This window comes from Neophocaena asiaeorientalis, unplaced genomic scaffold, assembly GCF_003031525.2.
Source record: "Neophocaena asiaeorientalis asiaeorientalis breed wild unplaced genomic scaffold, Neophocaena_asiaeorientalis_V1.1 scaffold86, whole genome shotgun sequence".
NCBI lineage: Eukaryota > Metazoa > Chordata > Mammalia > Artiodactyla > Phocoenidae > Neophocaena > Neophocaena asiaeorientalis.
In genome coordinates, this window is record NW_020175039.1 from 5,726,335 (window position 1) to 5,748,259 (window position 21,925).

The 21,925-nt window shown below is 48.3% G+C and overlaps 2 protein-coding genes across 4 annotated transcripts in view; one reads left to right on the plus strand and one right to left on the minus strand.

Annotated features, from left to right (window-relative positions):
- The window catches only part of ZNF142 (zinc finger protein 142), a 19,367-nt gene extending 17,132 nt beyond the window's left edge, over positions 1-2,235 (plus strand). For all 3 annotated transcript variants that reach the window (XM_024763130.1, XM_024763129.1, XM_024763131.1), the window contains one exon: positions 1,347-2,235. In XM_024763130.1, coding sequence (XP_024618898.1) covers positions 1,347-1,816 — 470 coding nt within the window. In that variant the 3' untranslated portion in view covers positions 1,817-2,235. The remainder of the gene's footprint in view (positions 1-1,346) is intronic.
- A 138-nt stretch (positions 2,236-2,373) lies between these two features.
- On the minus strand, positions 2,374-17,743 carry PLCD4 (phospholipase C delta 4). The gene is made up of 12 exons (XM_024763132.1): positions 17,217-17,743; positions 15,964-16,099; positions 15,152-15,383; positions 11,480-11,681; positions 10,380-10,524; positions 9,595-9,747; positions 7,753-7,926; positions 5,720-5,876; positions 5,270-5,386; positions 4,868-5,040; positions 4,181-4,316; positions 2,374-3,846 (listed from the first exon to the last, which is right to left on the minus strand). Exons 1-12 carry the CDS (start codon positions 17,738-17,740, stop codon positions 3,527-3,529), a joined length of 2,469 nt encoding a protein of 822 aa, XP_024618900.1. The 5' UTR covers positions 17,741-17,743; the 3' UTR covers positions 2,374-3,526.
- Between the last annotated feature and the right edge of the window lie 4,182 nt (positions 17,744-21,925).

The window sequence follows — 21,925 nt, forward strand, 5'->3', positions numbered from 1 at the left end:
TTTTACATTGCTCTGTGTGGATTTTATCACAGTTTCATATTGTCCTTTCTTCGATTGAGTTATATGCAGTATTAGCACTACATGTGGTGAGTTACCAATAAGAATATTTTCAAAAAGCTTTTACTATGATTTGGTATTATAGCAAATGTTATTTTGTATGTGGAAAGCCAAGGAAAGAAAGAAAGAGTATAACTTTGATATTAATGAAAAAAAATTTGTACTTGCATTGCCTTCAATTCCATATTCTCTTCCAAATTAAAAACCAAATGCTTTATGAAATCAAAAGAAGGAATATACTCACACGTACATGAAGCTGTATCATTGAGACAAATGCAAAAATACTATCAAACCTAAGAAAGAGAAGTGAAGACAGAAGAAATTTGAATGAGAGGCTGGTGTGACTGATGAATGAGTCACACCACTGGTAAGGAAGGAATGTGGTTTTTATTTGTTTCTGTTTGTTTGTTTTAGAAGATGTTGGGGGTAGGAGTTTATTAATTATTTATTTTTGCTATGTTGGGTCTTCGTTTCTGTGCAAGGGCTTTCTCTAGTTGTGGCAAGCGGGGGCCACTCTTCATTGCGGTGTGCGGGCCTCTTACTGTCGTGGCCTCTCTTGTTGTGGAGCACAGGTTCCAGATGTGCAGGCTCAGTAGTTGTGACTCACGGGCCTAGTTGCTCCGCGGCATGTGGGATCCTTCCAGACCAGGGCTCGAACCCATGTCCCCTGCATTAGCAGGCAGATTCTCAACCACTGCGCCACCAGGGATTCCCCCCTCACCTGTTTTAACTTGTCTTTTTTTTTTTTCTCCTGGGTACAGTCCATGAACCACAGGTTCTCAGAGAAGGGTTAATGATGGTGTGCCTGTGATTGTTGTATATGGCCCCCCCCAAGTAAAGGAATTAACCAGATGCATTTCAAGGCCCTCTGCCTCTACCCCTTCTTTTGCCTCTCCCGCTTCCCCCTTAAGCATTTTCTTTTACTTCTTGTGTTGAACAAGGGATCCATTTCAATGGATTCCCAGTTCCATGAGTACTCCATGACCAAAAAGGGGTGGGAGTTCCCCATGTAGAAACCCTGTCATATTTGAGTATTTATTGCTGTCAGTTGGCTACTTAGGGGTCCAGTTAGTTACCGGCATCCATCGAGCACCCACTGTATACAAGGGGCTATTTTGGGAATAGGACACACCAATGTCAGACAGGATTGGAACATTCCAAAGACATGGTCCTTAGGTTGCTGCTTGTGTTCCTTATGTCCCAGGATCACAGTGACTCCTCTGGTCCACTGATCCTTGTTCCACCTCCTTCAGTGGTGATGTGTTCCCTGTCCTTGCCCTGTCCTACAGGACTGAAGCCATACCAGTGTCCCGAGTGTGAGTACTGCACGAACAGGGCCGACGCACTGCGCGTGCACCAGGAGACGCGGCACCGGGAAGCACGAGCCTTCATGTGTGAGCAGTGCGGCAAGGCCTTCAAGACACGCTTCCTGCTGCGCACCCACCTCCGCAAGCACAGCGAGGCCAAGCCCTACGTGTGCAACGTGTGCCACCGTGCTTTCCGCTGGGCCGCCGGCCTGCGCCATCACGCCCTCACCCACACCGACCGCCACCCTTTCTTCTGCCGCCTCTGCAGCTACAAGGCCAAGCAGAAATTTCAGGTGGTCAAGCACGTGCGCAGGCACCACCCTGACCAGGCCGACCCAAACCAAGGCGTGGGCAAGGACCCCACCACGCCCACGGTGCACCTACATGACGTGCAGTTGGAGGATCCCGGCCCCCCTGCTCCTGCTGCTCCCCCCACTGGACCTGAGGGCTGAGGGCCTCCCCCACCTCCCAACAAGAAGAGGGTGTGGGCCCAGGTGTGCAGACTGGACCCAGAGCTAGCCTGAGGAGCTCAGGGCCAGAGGAAAGGCTTGGCTTCAGGGTGTCAGAGAGGCTGGAACCCTCCTGGGACTCTGGCTGTAGTACTTGGAAGTTGATATAAAAGAAAGACCTGGGCCACAGATTGACTTCTGTTGAGGCACATTGTGTTTTTAACCCGTGAGTTCCTAATCTCTTCACCATCACTCCACCAGATCCCTGGCTATAAGATCGTGGTTTACCCATTTCATCTTCTCTTTCCTTCTTACTACGTCAAGTCCTATTTTCTTTCAGCATCCTCAGAACAGTTGTATCTAACCGCATGTGCTGTTGTGCCCACTGCTCTATAAAGCATGGTTAAATGATTAGTAGCTTATATAGACTCGTCCAAGTCCCTGACTTAACACTGCCAGGCTGTCATCTTAGTCTGCCCTGCCCCCTCTCAGGCCTCTGTCTCTCCTTTGTCTCCTTCCATCTTCACTGAGCGATTGGTTCTGAAACGCCCAGGTCTGCCTTCTCTCTGTTCTCAAGCCTGAATCAGCCCTTGCCCTGCTCCCTATTTCTGAGTCCCTTTGTCTACCTGTAGAGGGAGGATTGCCACCCACTAAGCCTCCTCGTGGAAGCAGCTTTAATTCGGCACCATCCTGACTGGCTTAGCTGCTGCACTAGAGTTAAAGCACAAGGATAGGGTGAAAGACAGACAACTGGAAAGGTAAATCTCTAACCCAGGATTCTGTCAGTGCCTCACAGTGACTGTATAATTAATCATCTAAACTGGGACACACTGGGAAAATTGAAGAGGGTACTATTAATAATTATGCTGACACCAGACATAAACCCGGACTATTCCGGGCATACTCTTTAGGAGGGCTGGGATCACATAACTCTTTGTCTCCTCGTTTTGCCCTGTCCCTTAGAAGCCATACTTGTAGTAAGTGCAGGGGGGGCCCTGGAAACCCTATTTTTCCACCTTTTCCCTATCCCAAATGTCCCCCAACCCTCATATCTCCCCTTCTTGCCCAACAATGAGAGACTGTACTCAAGCCAAATTGAGAGAGAAGCTCTATTTATACCAGAGGGGCTAGGGAGCAGCAGTCCAGTGGAGACTCTGAGGGCTGCGTAGTGTTCTCTCGACAGTCGTCATACAGCCTTGGGGTCAGATCTCCTTCCCCAGCCTTTGCCTGGGGAGCCTTGGGGCTTGATTTGTCATTCCCTTGGCTCTGGACTTTGAGGAAGTTAGAGGTGGAGGAGATAGTGCCTCTGAGGGTTTGTCTGCCCCAAGCCCTTCTCTGGATTTCTAGTTGCAATCTGCCTTTGAGCCAGAGTTGGTGTGAAAGTGTAGTCCTAGATCTGGGTATGGTATTAAACCTATAGCAAGAGGAAGGAAGGAAGGAATTCCAGTGTAGAGTGTGCAGAGGGTAAGGACAGGAATGATACCAAAGGCTGGTGAAAACGAAGAAAGGGAAAAGAAAGAAAGTGAAAAATCAGGTCCTAGATTTGCTTGTCAGGAAGGATGAAGTAATTTTGTGCCTAGGAATGCACAGTCCAAAGCTTGGTTTTCACCACCTCTGTTTGCTTTCTGGAGCATCCTTCCAGGCCTTTCTTACCGTCTAAAGCCGATGTACCCACTCTTCCCGTGAAGTGCCCACCTTAAGATTCAACCCCCTCTAGCCCTTCCCGGGTGCAGATGTGCACGAAGATGGAGGCTGGATGGAGGCTGATGCCATCCTTGGAGAGCAAGTGTATATGGCGGTAACCTGGAAAGGGGGGCGGGGGACAGTATTAGGAAGGCAGCCCAGAGCTGGGGTGCGGGCCAGGGGTGGGAGGATTGGCTCACCTTGTTGCATGCAGTTCCAAGGCAGGGTGTACTGACCAATGAAATCGTTTCGGGATTTCCAGTCATAGTCTTTTACCACAAAACGCAGCAGGGCCAGTTCAGGTACCAGGACCCGGAAGCACAGTGTCTGCCCCCAGTATGGATTAAAACCTGAGTGGGGGAGGGTAAGTGAGGGAAGAAATGAAGGAACAGACATTGTTGACCATGTTGGGTTGCTTTCCCCATGTTCTCTCGCTTAATTTTCATAGCATTTTACAAGTGAGGAGATTGAGTGGGTAAGCAGTTTGCTTAGTCACTGGAGCTTGTGAGTGAGAGGCCTGGCTTCAGACCCAAGATGTCCCAAGTCCTTATTCTTTGTCCGGTTCCACACTGCCTCCCATGAAGGTGGTGGGAGGGGTGATGGACTGTGCTTAATGGAGGGCTGGATGGTAGGAAAACAGCAGCCATGCTCCTCCCACTTTCCCCCAGCACTGCCCAGTCTCACCATTGTTCTCCACATAGCTGGTCTCTTGCCGGGTTGTGTCTTGGCGGATGCCAAAGATCTCCACTCTTACCAGTGGATCCACAATGGACTCCTCCTTGGTCTTGTCCACTTTGGGGAGTTGCTGCCCACTGATTACCTGCAACCAGAGCTCTGGAACCTCACTAGTTCCTGCTCAGCCCAGCCCCTGTCCAGCTCTCACACCCTTGCGGGGGAGACACAGGACCTTGCACTATAGCTTTGGGGTTTGCAAAGCTAATTCTCATGGGTAATATATTCTAGTACCTCACCTGCTATTTAAAATGCATCCAAGTAGAAATTTAGCAAGGTTTGAAAGTAGGTATTTTATGACAGCAGCCCTTCTATAGCACTTACTATGCCCTAGGCACTGTTGTAAGCACTTCAGATTAACTAATCACAACAGCCCTGAGAGGTAGGCAGTATTGTTACCCCAATTTTGCAGGTGAGGAGACTAAGGTTAAGGAGTTTGCCTAACGTTACACAACTAGTAAATGGGTTTGAACCTAGGCAACTGGCTCCAAAGTCCATGCTGCCTCATGAGGAACTTTTCCCCCATTACACTCCTGTCAGTCCTAGCCACCCACCCCTCACCCCTTCCACCCACCACCCTCCCTGGCTTCTATTCCAGTGATCCCAGTTTCTTCCCAATGGTTTCTCTTTCCATTATACCTGGATTAGGAGGGTCTGGGCTTTGAACGGACTGATGGGCCTCTCAGGGTGGAAGGAACTCTGGGCGTCACGCAGGAAGTCTGGCTTCAGCACGTAGCCGGAGCCAGCATTCTGACGGAAGAGCCCATCACACAGGTCCATCTCAAGCCCCGCAGTCTGCATATTCAGAGCCACTGAGGGCCCAGGGAGAAAAGGAAAGATTCACCGTGGGGGCCATCCAGCCCATCTTGCATGGAGCTAGACAGACATATTGGGTGTAAAAGGGCTGCAGGGAACACGATGGAGAGCATCCTCAGCCTAGCCCTCCTCTCGGAGCACTCCCTGGCCCCGTTGCCACCCAGGGACTGACTTCCCACCCGTAGCTCTTCCACTCGCTCTTCCCTGTCCCTACTGCCCCCTCACCCATCTGGCAGCCTGCATTCCAGAACTCCTGGGGGTTGTAGTTGGATGAATCTGTCCTCAGGCCGCTGGGATATACGCGGCTTAACTGCCAGGTATTGTGCAGCACAAACTCATTGCCTGCAAAGAGTGTGGGTGGGGAGATGGTAGTGGGTGGGGTGGATCCTCCCACTTCCCTGGTCTCAAGGACCCTGCCCACCCACTTCATTCTTTGCAGCATCTCCTAAGGCTGTGCCTATCTCTCCTCCATGCAGACCATCTCCCACACCTGTCTTACTCCTAGAGCCTTGAGCCCACTGTTAATACTCCCATCCCCGTACCCGGTCTGAGGAGTTCCTTGGCTCCACCATCCCTCCTTTGCTCCCTCATCCTCTTGGGACTCATCTGCCTGCCCATCAGACCTGACCCTAACCCATCCCAGTTCCTTCCATGTCCCTCCCTCTTGGTCCTGACCAGCCTCCTTGATGAGGCTCTTGGCCTTGGCTTCAGAGAAAGATGATGTCTCATAGAAGCGGTAGTGCTCCCTCGAATGAGTGAAGCTGTAGAATGTGACAGCCTTCAAGTAGACAACCAGGGCAGAGAGGGATGGACATAAGATGGGCTTGGATTTCTGGAAAAGGAGAAAGTAGAGAGGAAGATGGAATTGAACCATTAGCAATCTGAGAGGGAAGAAGCCACTGGCCAAGATCTGAACTTCTCCACCCAACCTAAGGCTCTGCCCACTGCCTCCCCATTGTATTCTCCCTCCTGCCTCACCTGCTTTGGAAAGAGAAGGAACCCAGGCTTGGAGATAGGAGCCTGGGACATAATCTGACAACACATAGGCGGACACAACAGTGGGCACATCACAACCTGAGGATGGGAATGGCAATAAAGGCAGTCTATGTATACTGATGGGATCAGTTTCAGCCTCTGGGCTTGAAGGATTACTTTGTAAGCAACAGGTTTTTAATTTATTATTATTATTATTAAACAGATGTCATACTCCCTACCTCTCATCTTTTAAAACAAATAAGTAATTTTTTATCAAAATGCACATGAGGGCTTCCCTGGTGGCATAGTGGTTGAGAGTCCACCTGCTGATGCAGGGGACGCGGGTTTGTGGCCCAGTCCAGGAAGATCCCACATGCCGCGGAGTGGCTGGGCCTGTGAGCCATGGCCGCTGAGCCTGCACGTCCGTAGCCTGTGCTCCGCAACGGGAGAGGTCACGACAGTGAGAGGCCCGCATAGCGCAAAACAAAACAAAACAAAACAAAACATTATTTTAATTCTATACCTTTAAAAATGATCTATAAATAAATCTATAATTATGTTCAAATATTGTCTATCCTATGAATTCTGTTTAATGCAATTCAAATTTTATAAATATTGTGAAGTAAATTGTTAAGCTGCTGGTCTATAATTCATTTTCTCCTGTTACAGGAGGGTAGTCCAGGAAAGAAAGCAAGTAAGCTAGTCAAACTTATAATGTTAATGCTAATGGTAAACCTTCTAGAAATCAAACTAATGATATCTACTACTGGGAGATTCCTTATCTATAGAATGCTTTAGAAAGATGTACCTAGACTGTCTAGCAATGTTTATAACGAAAACGCAAAAAAAAAAAAAAAAAAAATGCACATGAGCCCAGACAGATACGTCAAGGTATGCAGATGGTCATGGAAATCACACCTGGAAGGATGTGAGAGTCCTAGAGTAATATCTATAGATTTTTCTCCTGAATTCCCATTTCCATCCCTGGGCATGGGAGCAGGTTAGACAACACAGCTCCAGAGAGAACAGGATAAGCTAGAAGTCATCTGAGCCAAGCAAATGCACAGAAGAGAGAAATGCGGACTTCAGAGCAGGATCTCGGTGGTCCCACCAGTGGTGCCCCTTCCCCACAGGATCTCGGTGGTCCCACCAGTGGTGCCCCTTCCCCACCTCTTCCTGCTCCTCCTCTGGCTATTTCTGATCCTTCTTCAGACTCACCTTTTCCAAGAAGCTTTCTCTAACTAAGCCCACTTTAGTTGAGGTCACAGCAGTCACTCTAGTAAGCCCTACTTACCCAATATAACACACACACGCACGCATGCATGCATGTACCCATCAGTGGTTTTCGAACTAGCCTTCAAGGAGACTGGGAAGTAGTACAAAGATGTCTCAGAAGTCACCTGGGAGACCCAGGAGAGAGCCACAGGGGTGCTTCAACCAGGAGGGCTCTGCATTTATCTATTTTGTACACTGAGCTTCCATATAAGATTTCATTAAAAAAAAAAAGATTTCACAGCCCAAAGAAGTTGGAAAGCCACTGCAATGTACCTATATATGGCAATCTATATAGTGATGCTATGTACGCATTCTTATGCCTCTTTCATTGGAGGCAAGGAGCATTTTGCTCCTTGGCCCTCCACCCTGTCTGTCTCCAGTCTCTTCACATGCGGGCTCTCAGCTAGTGGTACCACCTGATCAAATGCCAGAGCAGAAAGACCACTCTCCTGGCCTACCTTCTTTTTGTCCTTACTGCGAGGGCTCAACTCCTGGGGCTCAGACTCCATCTGGGCCTCCAGCTGCAGCTCAGCCTCCTCCAGTTCAGACTCTGGCTCCTCCTCCTCTTCCTCAAGATCCTCCTCAAGCGTTTTTAACTTCTTTCCCTTCACAAGGATCTTCCTCCGAAGCTCCTAGGGGACAAAAATGAGGGGGCCTGTCTACCTATCTCGTCTGGAACCCTCCTGGGGATCATGCAGGTCCCGCTGCTCTCAAAGGCACAGGAAGTGAGTGAGTGGTCAGAAGTTCCCACAGGAAGGCTTCTTGATACATACAACAGGGATTTCCTATTAAGCGAACCTGTAACATCTCTATCCATAAGGAAAAAAATACATGCAGACCCCTACCTCACATTTGACACATGAAGATTCCTCACAGATTAAAGATTTACATGTAAATATAAAGAACATAAGAGTATTAGAAGAAAATACAGAATCTTTCTGAATAACCTTAAGGTGGTAAAGCCTTTAAAAACATGAGATGGGGCTTCCTTGGTGGCGCAGTGGTTGAGAGTCTGCCTGCCGATGTTCGTGCCCCGGTCGGGAAGATCCCACATGCCGCGGAGCGGCTGGGCCCGTGAGCTGTGGCTGCTGAGCCTGCGTGTCCGGAGCCTGTGCTCCGCAACGGGAGAGGCCACAACAGTGAGAGGCCCGCGTACCCCCCGCAAATAAATAAATAAAAACATGCGATGAAAACTCACAAGACATAAAAATAATTGGCAGATTTGACTACATAAAGATGAAAAATCTCTGAAGATGTTATAATGACAAAAAGAAAAAGTAGACTGCAGGGGCAGTTCCCTGGTGCTCCATTGGTTAGGACTCCGCAATTTCACTGCTGTGGCTGGGGTTCATTCCCTGGTCTGGGAACTAAGATCCTGCAAGCCGTGCAGCGCGGCCAAAAAACAAAAGGAAAATAGACTGCAAAAAAAAAAAATTTTTCCAAAACATTATCTTTAACATTTAAAAATTTGTTATATATCAATAAAAATTATAAACCCTGGGCTTCCCTGGTGGCACAGTGGTTGAGAGTCCGCCTGCCGATGCAGGGGACACGGGTTCGTTCCCCAGTCTGGGAAGATCCCACATGCCGCGGAGCGGTTGGGCCTGTGAGCCATGGCCGCTGAGCCTGCGCGTCCAGAGCCTGTGCTCCGCAACGGGAGAGGCCACAACAGTGAGAGGCCTGCGTACGGCAAAAAAAAAAAAAAAAGAAAATATATATATATGAAAAGACATTCATGATATATATTGATATTATATGTGAGATATAAAAGGGGTGGAAAGGATGATCCCATTCACGTTTTTAAAAATGTGACCATATATACACATATATGTCTATATAAGCATTTAGAAAATCTTTTGGCAGCTGTTATGGGAGAGGCTGAGATTATGGTGGGGGGGCTAGGCTATAATTATGAACTATCAGGAAAAAAAGATTTTCCATTAAAAAAATAAAGTAAATAAATGTCTTTAAATTTAGAGAACTTTACCTAGAATTCTATGTTAAATTAAATTTTTTTTTTTTTTTTTGGTTGCACCACACGGCTTGTAGGATCTCAGTTCCCCATCCAGGGACTAAACCCGGACCACGGCAGTGAAAGCCCGGAATCCTAACCACTAGGCCACCAGGGAATTCCCTGAATCAGATTTTTTAAAAATTGAAGTTCTCTCCAGGGATATTAAAGAGTAAGATGGTCCATCTGAGGGTGAGAAGAAGGGAACAAGATGGGCATGGAAGAAGGAGCCAAGGTGGGGCAATAGGGGAGCCATGGCAGAGCCTGGGCTGGGGGAGCATGGTCCTACCTCAGGGGAGGGCAGCTGAGTGGGAAGCTGCCCATCCAAGGTGGTGCTCAGTAGCTGATTTCCCAGGATCTCTGTCAGATGGTGTGCTATGATCTCCTGCTGTTCCCAGCTGCAGTGGTTCTCCAGGGACAAGATGACTGGATAGTCTGATGTCTGATGGGGAGGGGAGGGCACGCTGGAGCCAGAGTTCTGAGGCCTATAACCTCCTTGCTTCTTCAGGCCCCCCGAGTTACTAACTCAACTGAGCACCCTGATTGCCAAGGTCCTCCAACCCCATGCCAGGCCTCAAGGAGATCTTCCTGGGTCTGGGCACCCCACATCTAAAAGTCACTCTTGGGACCCCAAATCTCAGATCTGTGCCAGGTCTGACCCAGGTCCCTCTGGGACCTTTGCGTTTTCAGGCTCAGAGTGGGAAAGCTAGGCCATTCCCCCAGTTATTTGTTCATGTTACACTCTCAGGCTTTCATCTCCAGAGTGCTATTGTCTCCCAGCTCTACCCACCACTTTCTCTGTTTCCTCATCCACCCTCTCCCAGATGGGTGACAGAAGTTGTTAGAGGTAATAATTACTAATCTCTAGCAATTAGCTCTATGACTACTAGTAACACATCTAACACTTATTCATAATAATCCCTTAATATTTGCCTGATGCTTCACAGTTAAAATCTCTTTTACACATACGCCATTTGACGTAACCTCCCCTGCATCCCTCCGCCCTCCCCAGACCCAGAGCCTCTTCCTTCAGATCCTCTTGCCTCATCAGTATTTCCATCCTGAGGCTCCTACCTGGAAGGCATACTGTCCAATGGCGGCCACAACATCTTTGAATGGGATGCGAGAGGTCAGTGTGTGTCCGTGGTAAACAATAGGTTCCCCGCTAGGTCCATCCCATATATCCACCTCCACGCAGCGGCATCCTCGCTTCAGGGCCCTGCAAGAACCCCACCCCCCAGGGACAGGAGGGGTCAAGGTCTGATCTTCCACCTAGGGACCCTCTCTCCCCACCCTGAAGAGAAGAGTGCTTACCGGCACTTACCCATCAAGACTCCACCAAGCTACATCTCCACAGACCCTTCTCTGTCTACTGGGACAGGGCTGCAGCTCACACTGATCTCCACCCACCCCCACCCAGCCCAACTCACAATCCTCCCTTAGCGAGCCATCACATCCTGCCTTGGGGTGTTCTGCTTGTAAATCGTTATACAACACCCGAGTTATTCAAACTCTCGGTAAATTTACAGTTATTTTCTCTACTAGACTTCCTGGGGAAGTTCCACTCATCATGTATCCCTTGAAGCTACTAGTTCAGTTGCTGGCACTACAAGGATATCTTGACTATTTGCTCTAATCCACGATTAAAAGCAGATACCATTTATTAGCTATTGATACATGGATTACCTCATTTAATCTTCACAACAACCCAGACAGAATAGGCATTGTAATCATCTCTGTTTCTCAGATAGGGAAACTGAGGCATAGAGAGGTTAAATATTTAGCCCTATAGTCCCAAGTGAGGGAGCTAGTATTTGATCTCAAATCGTCTGACTCCAGAACCTATGTTTTTAACTCCTCTTCTCTACTGCCTCCCATTTAACATTTAGTTTATTTATTTGTTCACAATAAATCTGTCAGGACCTCTGAGTTCCAAGAGAGTTTCATAGCCTATGAGAGAGAGAGAAGCTCCATTTACCCACAGGGTTTCCATACCACTCTCCCGCCAGTCTTCAGTAGCTCCTCCATGTCTCTCAGGTATCCAGGGATCCTCAGCCCCAAAGCCCCCCACAACAACTTTTCAATCCCTGTTATCGCCTGACAGCAAGCCCCAACTTCCCACAGATGTTCCTTTCTCATGAGCTGGACCCTTTCACCCCTCGGCCCCACTGCACCGTATGTATCCCTCCACGCTGCTCTGGCCACAAAGCTGGTCTCCCACTAGGTAGGTGTTGTGGGAACTGCTGATGTAGTACTGGTTCAGGGGCTGAGTCATATCCTGGTAGATGGGGAGGCAGGTCGGATTGAAGATGTCTCCGTCCTTTGAGTAGAGGTAGCTGAGGAAGCCATCCATGCTCAGCACATGCCGCAGTTTGCCTAGGGTGTGGAGTAGCTAGAGTGAGAAGTTCTGGTGACAGCACCCAGCACACCTACAGGGCCTGGCCTTTCCAATGGTGTCCACTTCCAGCCTCCAGATCCCAAACTTGCCCCATCCAGTGTCTGTCATTTCAATCACCCCCACCCTCAGAGAACATTAAATCTACAAGGGGAATCATTAAGATCATTCTAGTCCAGTGCTGTCCAATAGAACTTTCTAGGATGACGGAAATGTTCTATTCTGCACGGCCCGATATGATAGCCTCTAAATACATAAAGCTACTGAGTATTTGAAATGTAGCTGTGCGACTGAGGAACTGAGTTAAAATTTTGATTTTAGTTACAGTCATCCCTCAGTATTCACAGGGGATTGGCTGCAAGACCTCCCCCTTCCCCACAGCAGATACCAAAATCCGTGGATGCTCAAGTGCCTTACATAAAATGGCATGGTGCAGTCGACCCTCCGTATCCACGAATGTGGAATCTGTGGATACAGAGGGCCAACTGCAAATTAAATAGTCACATGGAGCTCATGGTTACCATAATGGACAGCAAAGTATTCAGTCCAAAGGGCTAATTTCATAGATGGGGAAACTGAGGCTCAGAGAGGATCAAAGTCAAAGACTTGTTAGTGACAAGACCAAGATACCTGTATTTTATTCCCTGGGCTGTGTAGCTGCTGCCAAGTATGGCCTGAGGGTTTCTTCCTATCGTCATTCCCCATATGGTGCTTTGAGGAGTGTTTGTCCAACATCCCCTTGGACTACACTCTGAGGGCAGGGCCCTGTTGCTCCTTCCAGAGCCCTCACCCCCTCAGCACGGGCTTCATATAATAACAACAATGATGGCTAACAGTTCTTGAGCACTTGCTCTGTGCCAAGGACGTTACATGCAGCATCTCTCTTAATGCTCTCACCAACACGAGCAGGTGGATGTAACATGATCTGCCCTGAGAGGTTAGGTAACTTATCCCAGGGTCACATAACTAATAACTAATAAGTGAAGGAGCTGGGATTTGAACCCAGGCAGCCAGATGTCAGAGCCACGCTCTATACCACTGGATTGTACAGTGTCACTGAGGGTAACGTTGTTGCAGGGGAGACAGAACAGCTTGACTCTCATGCCCAGCTTCCTCACTCCAGGTTTGACAAGGCCTGAGGATGGTGGAAAACGACAAGAAGTTGGGCACAAAGTTTCATTCTTGACTGTAATAACTCAAATCGCTAGGGTAAGTCCATAGTTACTAGGTAGTTTTCAGTACATTATTTTTTTTAAATAAATTTATTTATTTTTGGCTGCGTTGGGTCTTTGTTGCTGCGCATGGGCTTTCTCCAGTTGCGGCGAGCTGGGGCCACTCCTCGCTGCGGTGTGCAGGCCTCTCATTGCGGTAGCCTCTCATGCTACAGAGCACGGGCTCTAGAGTGCAGGCTCAGTAGTGCCGCACTGGCCTAGCTGCTCTGCGGCATGTGGGATCCTCCCAGACCAGGGGTCGAACCCCCGTCCCCCGCATTGGCAGGCGGATTCCCAGCCACTACACCACCAGGGAAGTCCCCATGTACATTATTTCATTTGATCACCAATTATTTTACAAATGAGAAACCTGAGTCTCCAATAGGTTAAGTGACTCTTGCCCAGAGTTACTCAGTTACTAAGAAGCATAGTGGGGACTTCAGCCCCCGTCTCCTGACTGATACCACACTCTGCAGCCAGAGTGTAGTATCTGATAGTCAAGTGCAAGGGGAAGGAACACCAAAAGTGGTGGGAGGTAGAATAAATGTAATGATGTATACCGGATCCTGAACCGAAAATAGAGGATCCTATTTCTTAACCCACCAACTTCCTCTTCTATTTAGTTTCCTGAAATGATTGCTTTACAGCCCCTTCCTTCTCTGAGCACCCACATGAATCTGGAATCAGCGATTCCAACGCTCTCTGTTTGACTCTGCGTTTCATGAGGGCACTGTACTTGTCTGACCTACTACTGTATCTCTGGTGCCTACCATAGGTCCTGGCACGTTACAAGTACTCAGTGAGCATTTGCTGAAGTAGTGAGTGAATGAATGAATGAAAGGGAGTGGGAGTTGAGACCTAGGAAACCTGGGTCACCTGTCCAGCTCACATTCCTCCCATCTCTAATCCTTGTTCTCAAGAGAGGCACCAGGTAAGAGTCAGATGACCTGCGTTTGAATCCCAGTTCCTCCTTTCATTAGCTGTTCACTCTGAGCAAGTCATTTAACTTTTCTTAACCTCAGTTTTCCTCTTTTGTACAACTGACAATAATAGATCCCACTTCCTCAGGTTGTTGGAAGGATTTGAAGGGAAAAACATGTAGAGATATTAGCACATTATGGGATACTTAGCAAAGGCCCAATAAAGATTATTGGGTTTGATTTACAAGGATATAGTGAGGACTAAAAGAAGTAAGAGATGTAAAATGCCTTGTAAGTCACTTAATATTAGTAATGTAAATTCTTCACTTTCTGCAGGGAATGGAGGGTAGGAAGGTGTCTAGTAAAGGGGCAAAGAGAAAGGTTTGAGGGCAGACAGGGCATATTTTAGCTGTGCTTGTAAAGAGCTAAATGATTGGCCACCTCATCATCCCCCTCAGCCAGGGACTGACTAGTTTCCCTGCTCAGGGGCTCAGGACTCAAGAACCACTTGGAGAATTTGGAGAAAGCCCAGGAAAGGATAGAGAGCCAGCATTTAAAGAGACAGCCAACAGGAACCATGAAGGGAGCTGGAGGAAAAGGAATCACATGCACTAGAGAAGAGGCCAAAAGCAAGAGGACTGGGCTACCCTGACGGTGCAGTGGTTAAGAATCCGCCTGCCAATGCAGGGGACATGGGTTCGAGCCCTGGTCCAGGAAGATCCCACATGCCGCGGAGCAACTAAGCCTGTGCGCACGCCACAACTACTGAGCCTGCGTGCTACAACTACTGAAGCCCGCGCGCCTAGAGCCTGTGCTCCGCAGCAAGAGAAGCCACCGCAATGAGAAGCCTGCGCACCGCAACAAAGAGTAGCCCCTACTCACCACAACTAGAGAAAGTCCGTGCACAGCAACGAGGACCCAACGCAGCCAATAAATAAATAAATTATTTTTTAAAAAAATAGCAAGAGGACCAAGGATTTTCCGTTTCCACTGAGGACAAATGTTGATATCAGGAAGAACTTCCTGAAAGTGAAGGATGAGAAACATGAGCATGGTGGAGGAAAGGGGACTTATGGAATGTTCTTCCTCCTGAGAAATCCAGCACTACAGAGGAGACTCCTGTCTTATGTGGGCAGGAAATGGTTCTCTCCTTCCGAAAGAGTGGTTGAATGAGATGAAGCTGATTGGGCAGGGGGCCTGGATAGGGGTGGACTCAGCCTTCCCTTAGTTAAGCAGAAGGCTGCTTGTCTCTGCACCTTTCTAACCACAGTCCCCCATCCGGCCCCCACGTCTGGTTCCTCTCCACCCTTGTCCTCTTACCGCTATCTGAAGGCTCATAGCAGTCGATGAGTTCTAGAGCAAGGTCAGAAGCCCGTTCTCCTTCTTTCTGCTCCTCTTGGAGAAAATCCACAAATTCCAGCAGTGTCAGCTTCTGCCCATCAGATGAAAACTTTTCAAACAGTTCCTGCACCTCAGGACGCTGAGTCAATGACTTATAAAACTCTACAAATTCTTCTCCCTCCAGAGTCCCAGACTGGGATGCATCTGCTCTCTGCAAAAGAGGGTTTAGAGGAGAGTGGACAGACCCTATTAACAGCAGAGTTTTTGGCTTTGACTTGCCCTGTAAGGGCAATATTACTGGTGGAGCCAAACGTGCTTCCACAGAATTCCTGACATTCAGTGTTCATAGAAGAAGCCACTTCAGTAAGTAAAAAGCAAAATTTCAGCCATACCATTTGCTACTGGAGATAATTTTCAACCAGAGGAGTTAAATACCCCAACATGTCCCTAAAAGATCAGAAGATCCCTCCTCCTATTTACTCACCTACCAGTTGGAGTTTTCCACTGTACTAGGCACTTGTGAAATTCTGGCCAAGAGCAGAGAGATCCCTGAGGTCTGATGTAATAACATGTTGTTATTTACCTTTCATAAGTTTATGAGTCATCTTTCCAACAAGACTGAAGGTTAAGAACCATGTCCTGCCCACACTTCCCATTGAGCCTGGCATAGTGCTAGGGTGCACAGGAGAGATTCAACCAGATGAGTGTTCCTTGAGAGGGTCAGAGGACTTCCGGCCAAGTGAGAATGTGGCCTTGGCTGGCTTCTGCTATTCCTTCCCCAGAAGACTCACCTGGAAAAGCTGGAAGGCATGGTCTTGGTCCATTTCCACGTTCATCAGGTGCAGTAACCGCTGGACTTCTCCGAAACTCATCCGACCATCCTGGTTTTTGTCTCCGTGCTGGAACCAATCACTCAGCCATCCAGGTCTGAGTCAAGGCAAAAGCACTGAGTGTGTGTTTGTGTGTGCACGTTCATCCATTGACATCTGCGCCCCTGTCTTTGTCGCCAGTCTCTCCCCAATGCCAATTCATTTTCCACATTAGTTTCTGGAATAATCTCCCCAGAGCACCGATCTACCTTGTCCCTGCATGGCTCAGGTGCCTGCGGGGACCTCCCTGTTGCCTGCAGAAAGAAGCCCAAATTCCTTAACACAGAAGTTAAGACCTCCTTCACCCCCATGATCTGGCCCCAACCTCATCTTCTCAACACATCACTGACCTCCCCGTACCTCAGCCAGACTCAGCAACTCCCCTGCTTGCTGATGTCCCACTCTCTCTCCTGCTCTTCAGTTTCCCACCTCTGGGCCTTTACTCATGCTGTTCCCTCAGGCAGGAGTACCTTTCCCTCCGCCTCTCTTCATGTTCAAATTCTATTCATTTTCAAGGCTCAGCTCAAATACTACTTCCTCCCTGAAGCTTTCTCAGAACCATCTCAGCTAGAAATAAATATTTCTCCTTCCTTTGGACACCCACATATCATCCAGAGTACCATAACACTGCTAAGGTACTTAAATTATTTATACAATTCTATTTTCTTTACCGACAAAAACAGTATCTGATTCTCATTAATCTTTCTATTCCTAAAGCCTGGCATAGTGCCTCTTACATTCTGCTTAATAGATGGTGAATGAATGAATGAACTGGCATAGAAGGTGAATACAATCTAGGAAAGTTGAAGTGAGTTGACCCCACTAAGCCCTCTAAGGAGTTGCTTCCCATCCCTATTGTAGTTAATGTCACTGGGATCTTCTGTTCAGCTCTCAGGATCAGCACCTAGTTTGGTCCTTTGCCTCTCACTGTCCCTTCCCCCAATCCTGGGGGCCCTGATTCCTGCCCAAACTCTGCCTGGCTATGCCTGTGCCATCGCAAGCCTCCATTCCTCCCTCAGTATCTCAGCCTCACTTCGGCTGAGCAGTCCTTACCCACCCCATCTGGACCCTCGGGCTTACCTAGCCCTGTGCCCCCTCCCACCGGTCCCTAGCCCTTCAGCATCTGGCTCCTTCAGTGACCCGTGGAGCCCACTCTGACTCCATCCTGCTGATACTGGTCCAGCCGCTCCTGTTGGTCCATGCTGGTGACAAAGTCCACCAACAGCTGGAGCCCCTGCATCCAGATCTGGGCCTCCTCAACACTGTTGGCCACCAGGTCCAAGTTGGAGCGGCGGCCATGGAAGACGATGGTGAAGCCCTGCTCCAGGGGGAACTCCTCTGCCAGGTTTCGCAGCAACTCAGACTCGTGGCCCTCACGCACTGTGTCCACGTCGGATATTGAGACTGCCGGAGAAGAGGCAAGTGCGGGCACTGAGGAAGAGGGTCTGCCAAATTGCAGCAGCCGAGGGTCAAGAACCAGTACTCCCCTCTTTTCTCTGAAGCCACAGGAGGAGGGACCCCAGCCTCCACAGGTTGGAACCCCCAAAGCCTTAGTACAGGGAGATGCAGACCCTTGGAATTCAGGATGCCACAAGTCATTGCTGTTTTCATAGGCAGCATGGCAAGGGTCCTGTTCTGGGAGTGGCAAGACCTGGCTTCCAGCCACCAGCTGGCGGCGTGACATGGGCCAAAATGACATAACCCCTCAGTGCCCTCATCTTAAATAAGGGATGGTCCCCTCCATGGCCAGTTTACATGGTGATCACAGGAGGACTGGCGGGGCTGACAAGTGGAAACACACTTGCAGGGTAGAAGCAGTTACACCAAAGCATGATGTGCCCAAATTCAATTCTCCCATTCCAGGTTTGAGGGCTTCCTCTTTCCAGATGTCTGGGAGGGAGCCAGAGAAATCCTTCCCCCCACTTCTTCAGCTGGAGCTGGTGTGGATCGTGAGCTTTGGTTATGTCTCTAAAGTAGATTCTCTTAGATGTGTCCTGTGATCAAATTTTTAGAGGGATCATAAAGTGTTTGGCCAATAGGATGCACATTATTATGACACATTTATGATATTTAGAAGTATTCATTATAATGACTAACATTTATTAAATGCATCCTGCTTTCAGACCTCATGCTAGGTGATTTATACATTAACTTCTTAAGCCTCTGTAACATACTGGACAGGTACTGTTTAATCCCCATTTTATAGATGAGGAAACTGATATTAGTTTAAGTTAAGTAACTTGTCCAAAGCCAGTCAGCTAGAAATTGGGAGAGCCAGGGCTTTAATCCAAACATTCTGATGCCTGAGATCAAGCTCTAATAATAATAATAATAATAATAATAGTATAATAATATATAATCTATGATTTACTGAGCTTTATTATGTGCCAGGACTCTTCAAAGGTCTTTGCATGCGATAACCAATTTGATCCTCATAACACACTTAAGAGGCAAGTACTGTTATAATTTCCATTTTACAGGCTCAGACACAGACACAAAAGGGACAGCACAAGGGCACGTCATAGGACACTGGTCCCTCCCCCTGCTCTCAGGCTGCTGGGTCCTCAGGGTTCTATCCACCCATGTGCCCGCCCCTAGCTATCCACATCACTCACAGCTGGGCTTGGCCCTGCCTCCGGCCTGCCGGGCATGCCAGACTGTCATGCCATCGTCCTGAAGTCTGAAGTATCTTAGCTTCTTCCAGCTTTTGGACCTCACCTTGCGCATCAGCGTGCCTTTCTGCATCAGCAGCAGGTCTTGATTAACAGGCAGCCCTGAGCCAGGAGAAGCAGGGACTGGGTAGCCGGCGGGGAGGGTGGAGGGCCCAGGAGGAGCTCTTGAACAGGGGTCCAGCCTCCTCCCTGTCCCTGGGCTGTCTCCCCAAGCCCTCTTCTCCTGCAGGGGTACTCACGGCCTTGCAGCAGGGATGCCATCACCCACTGCTTCACCAGCTGATGCCAGAGTCACCTAAAGGAGCAAGGAGCAGCAGCAAGAGGCTTTAGGTTAATCTCGGGGTCTTAGAATAACAGATCAGCGGAGGAAGAGAAGGAAGCTAGTGTTTCTTGATTGTACGCTGTATGTCAGCTACTTCATCTACATAGTTTGTAGCTCTTTTTACTTCTGATTTGAGTTTGGTGATTCTGAGGCTTAGAGAGGCTAAGAAACTTGCCTCAGTCACACAGGGACTCGGAATTTAAACCCAAATATATCTGATTCCAGAGCCTATGCTGTTTCCCGCAGCCATCTCCGACAGGGCCACACCAGGGCTTTCTGCCAAATACCCCTTCCTTCCCAATATCCTGCTATCCACGAGGTAATGCTGACCACACGTCTCAGTTCCCCATTATTAGGAATCACTAACTTGCTGCCTGTCCCCTTTCAGAAACTAGACTCTCTCTGCATCCTAGCCTTCCCTTCTCCAAGTGGAATCGTCCCAGCTCCCTCCTCCGGAAGCCCTCCCCATGCTCCCAAGTAGGTCATCCAGCTCCAGAAGGGCTAAGCCAGAGTATTTCTTTTTTTTTTTTTTGCGGTACGCGGGCCTCTCACTGTCGTGGCCTCTCGCGTTGCGGAGCACAGGCTCCGGACGCGCAGGCTCAGTGGCAATGGCTCATGGGCCCAGCTGCTCTGCGACATGTGGGATCTTCCCGGACCGGGGCACGAACCCGTGTCCCCCGCATCGGCAGGCGGACTCTCAACCACTGCGCCACCAGGGAAGCCCCAGAGTATTTCTTTTGTCTCTTCTACAACGCTTGGTGCTGCACCTACTTAAATAAGCCACTTCTACCTTCACATGATAAAGTATATTTTATACTCCTTTTCATAAAAGTAATTCTCACAGTTTTAATGGACCAGATAAGTTACATAGTCTCAGAACTGCATTTTCAAGTTTTCTCTACCTACTAAAAAAGAGTTCCTACCTTTAAATATGTGCTGTCTAATTTAGGACTGGTTAGGTTGTCCTAATAGCTAACAACAAACTTGCCTTGAAAAGAACTAGAAGATTTGATTTGTGGCCACTTTGATTCTAGCTCTGCCTCAAGAAGAAATATACTCAACTCTTAACCAAATCATGCTGAAACTGGCCAAGCCCATGAAACATAAAGCTCTATGCTCTTGTATAAGCAAAGGATCTACACTTGAATAAAAATGTTGTGGTTTTTAATTAATAAGTTTAACATTTTGACAGTGGTGAACATCTAAAAAACTGAAAGAATCCTTAAACCAATCATTCAGTTAGTACTCCATTGACACATCATGCAGTTCAACTCCCTACGTTTTACAAATGAAAGAGCAGAAGTCCAGAAATATGATGTGACTTGTCTGAGGTCACACAGCATATTAGTGCCCTATCTCCCTTAAGTAGGAAGAGACTATAAAGTCACCCAGGGTGACTAAGTCTTCAGGAATAATGTGGAGATCACTGAGAATACAGCTTTCCTGACTGCAGGACCTAGAGAAGGCTTTCCAAAGGAGTAGAAATGTGCAGGGAATCAGTTTGAGCCTAAGCAGAAGAAATATCTCAAGGCAGCTCTCAGGAGAGCAAGAACCCTGAGACAGTTCCAACTGTCAGGGAAAGGTTTTGCTGGCTGATGCCAAATGTGTAAGCTTGGGTGAGACCAGAAGAAACCTCTGATTGAAGAAGGAAGAAAAGAAGACAGAAAAGCATCTCTGCTTTGCTGGGTGGGGATGCACAGTTTGGAATCTGAGGTTTACAAAAGCTGTATGAAGACTGAAAAGTAACAGGTCTTTCTTAAATGTCTTAGGTCCTCAGACTCTAAGGGAGGTTGAGGTAACCCGGGCTGAAGCCTAATCCTCCTTGCCAACATCCTGCCTCATCTCTCTTCTAAACTTCTGGGATGGGTGGGCCTTGGCCCTGGAAGAAGACAGAATTACCTTCCCTTATGCCTGTGTCTGGGAGCCTCACCATGATGTCCTGAAACATGGGAAGCCTGAGAACAGAGCCCAAGTGCTGGGACACCCCTATTTTGCTGGGACACCCCTACCTCCTCCTCCTCTCAAACCAGCCTTAGAAAATTATTTTAACCTCTCTTGTCAAACTCTTCCAATCCCAGAGCTCGGCATGCTCTTCCAATCCGCTCCCACTCCTGAATCACTATTTTAAACCTGTATCTAGGTGACATGTGGCCATTAGAGGGCCAACTTCAACTCAGGGAGCCACAGAATGACAGAGCTGGACTGCATTTTATAGAGAAGGGGACAGAGGACTAGCTGAACTGCCAGTCGCCTAATGAATTAAGCGGCAGAGCTGGGACTAGAACTGAGGTCTCTATATGACTGCCTCAGAGGTCTCACTGAGCCTCTGCCCTTAGAAAGGGCTTTCTCTAGGAAGCAGATTAAAGCAGAGATAAGACTGAATGAGGGACATCAGTGTTTTGTCTCTCCTCCCCATCATTTTGTTCCCACCGTATTCCACTTAATAGCCCTTCTTTTCTTTCTTTCCTTTCCCCATTCTCTGCTTGACCCCTTCCTTTTCCTTTCTCCCCAGCTCACTCTTCTCAACCTCTCTCTGCCTCCCTGTTTGCTCACTTAAGTCAGCCTCTCTTTGCTCTCCTCTTCTCATCCTTCTCCTTATACCTTCTCTTCATTACTCCTTCCTCTTTTGTTTCTCTTCTAATTCTCAATAGCTCTGGTTCTCTTCCACTGTGAGGAGTTTGAGAGCCTGGAAGGGGGACACTTGGGTTCGGATACTGAGTAGCACATCCCTCTGCTCGGCCTCATTTTCCCCTGTATCCTAGGAGATTGAGTAAACAAACTGCCCAGAGAATGAGACTTAGAACCCAGGTGTTCTAGGTCTTGGTGTTTCCTTTGGTGCCTGAAGGTAGGATGGGAAGTATGGTCACAACTGATGTAGGTGCAGTTAGGA

What these genes read in the sequence shown, in the direction of transcription:
- PLCD4 (XM_024763132.1), bottom strand. Translation starts at nt 17,740, where the DNA reads ATGTCATTTTGGCCCATGTCACGCCGCCAGCTGGTGGCTGGAAGCCAG. An exon ending in CAACAGGAGCGGCTGGACCA is followed by an intron (nt 16,100 to 17,216) that starts GTATCAGCAGGA and finishes GCCTTGACTCAG; the next exon opens with ACCTGGATGGCTGAGTGATT. An exon ending in CCCAGACCCTCCTAATCCAG is followed by an intron (nt 4,317 to 4,867) that starts GTATAATGGAAA and finishes CTCTGGTTGCAG; the next exon opens with GTAATCAGTGGGCAGCAACT.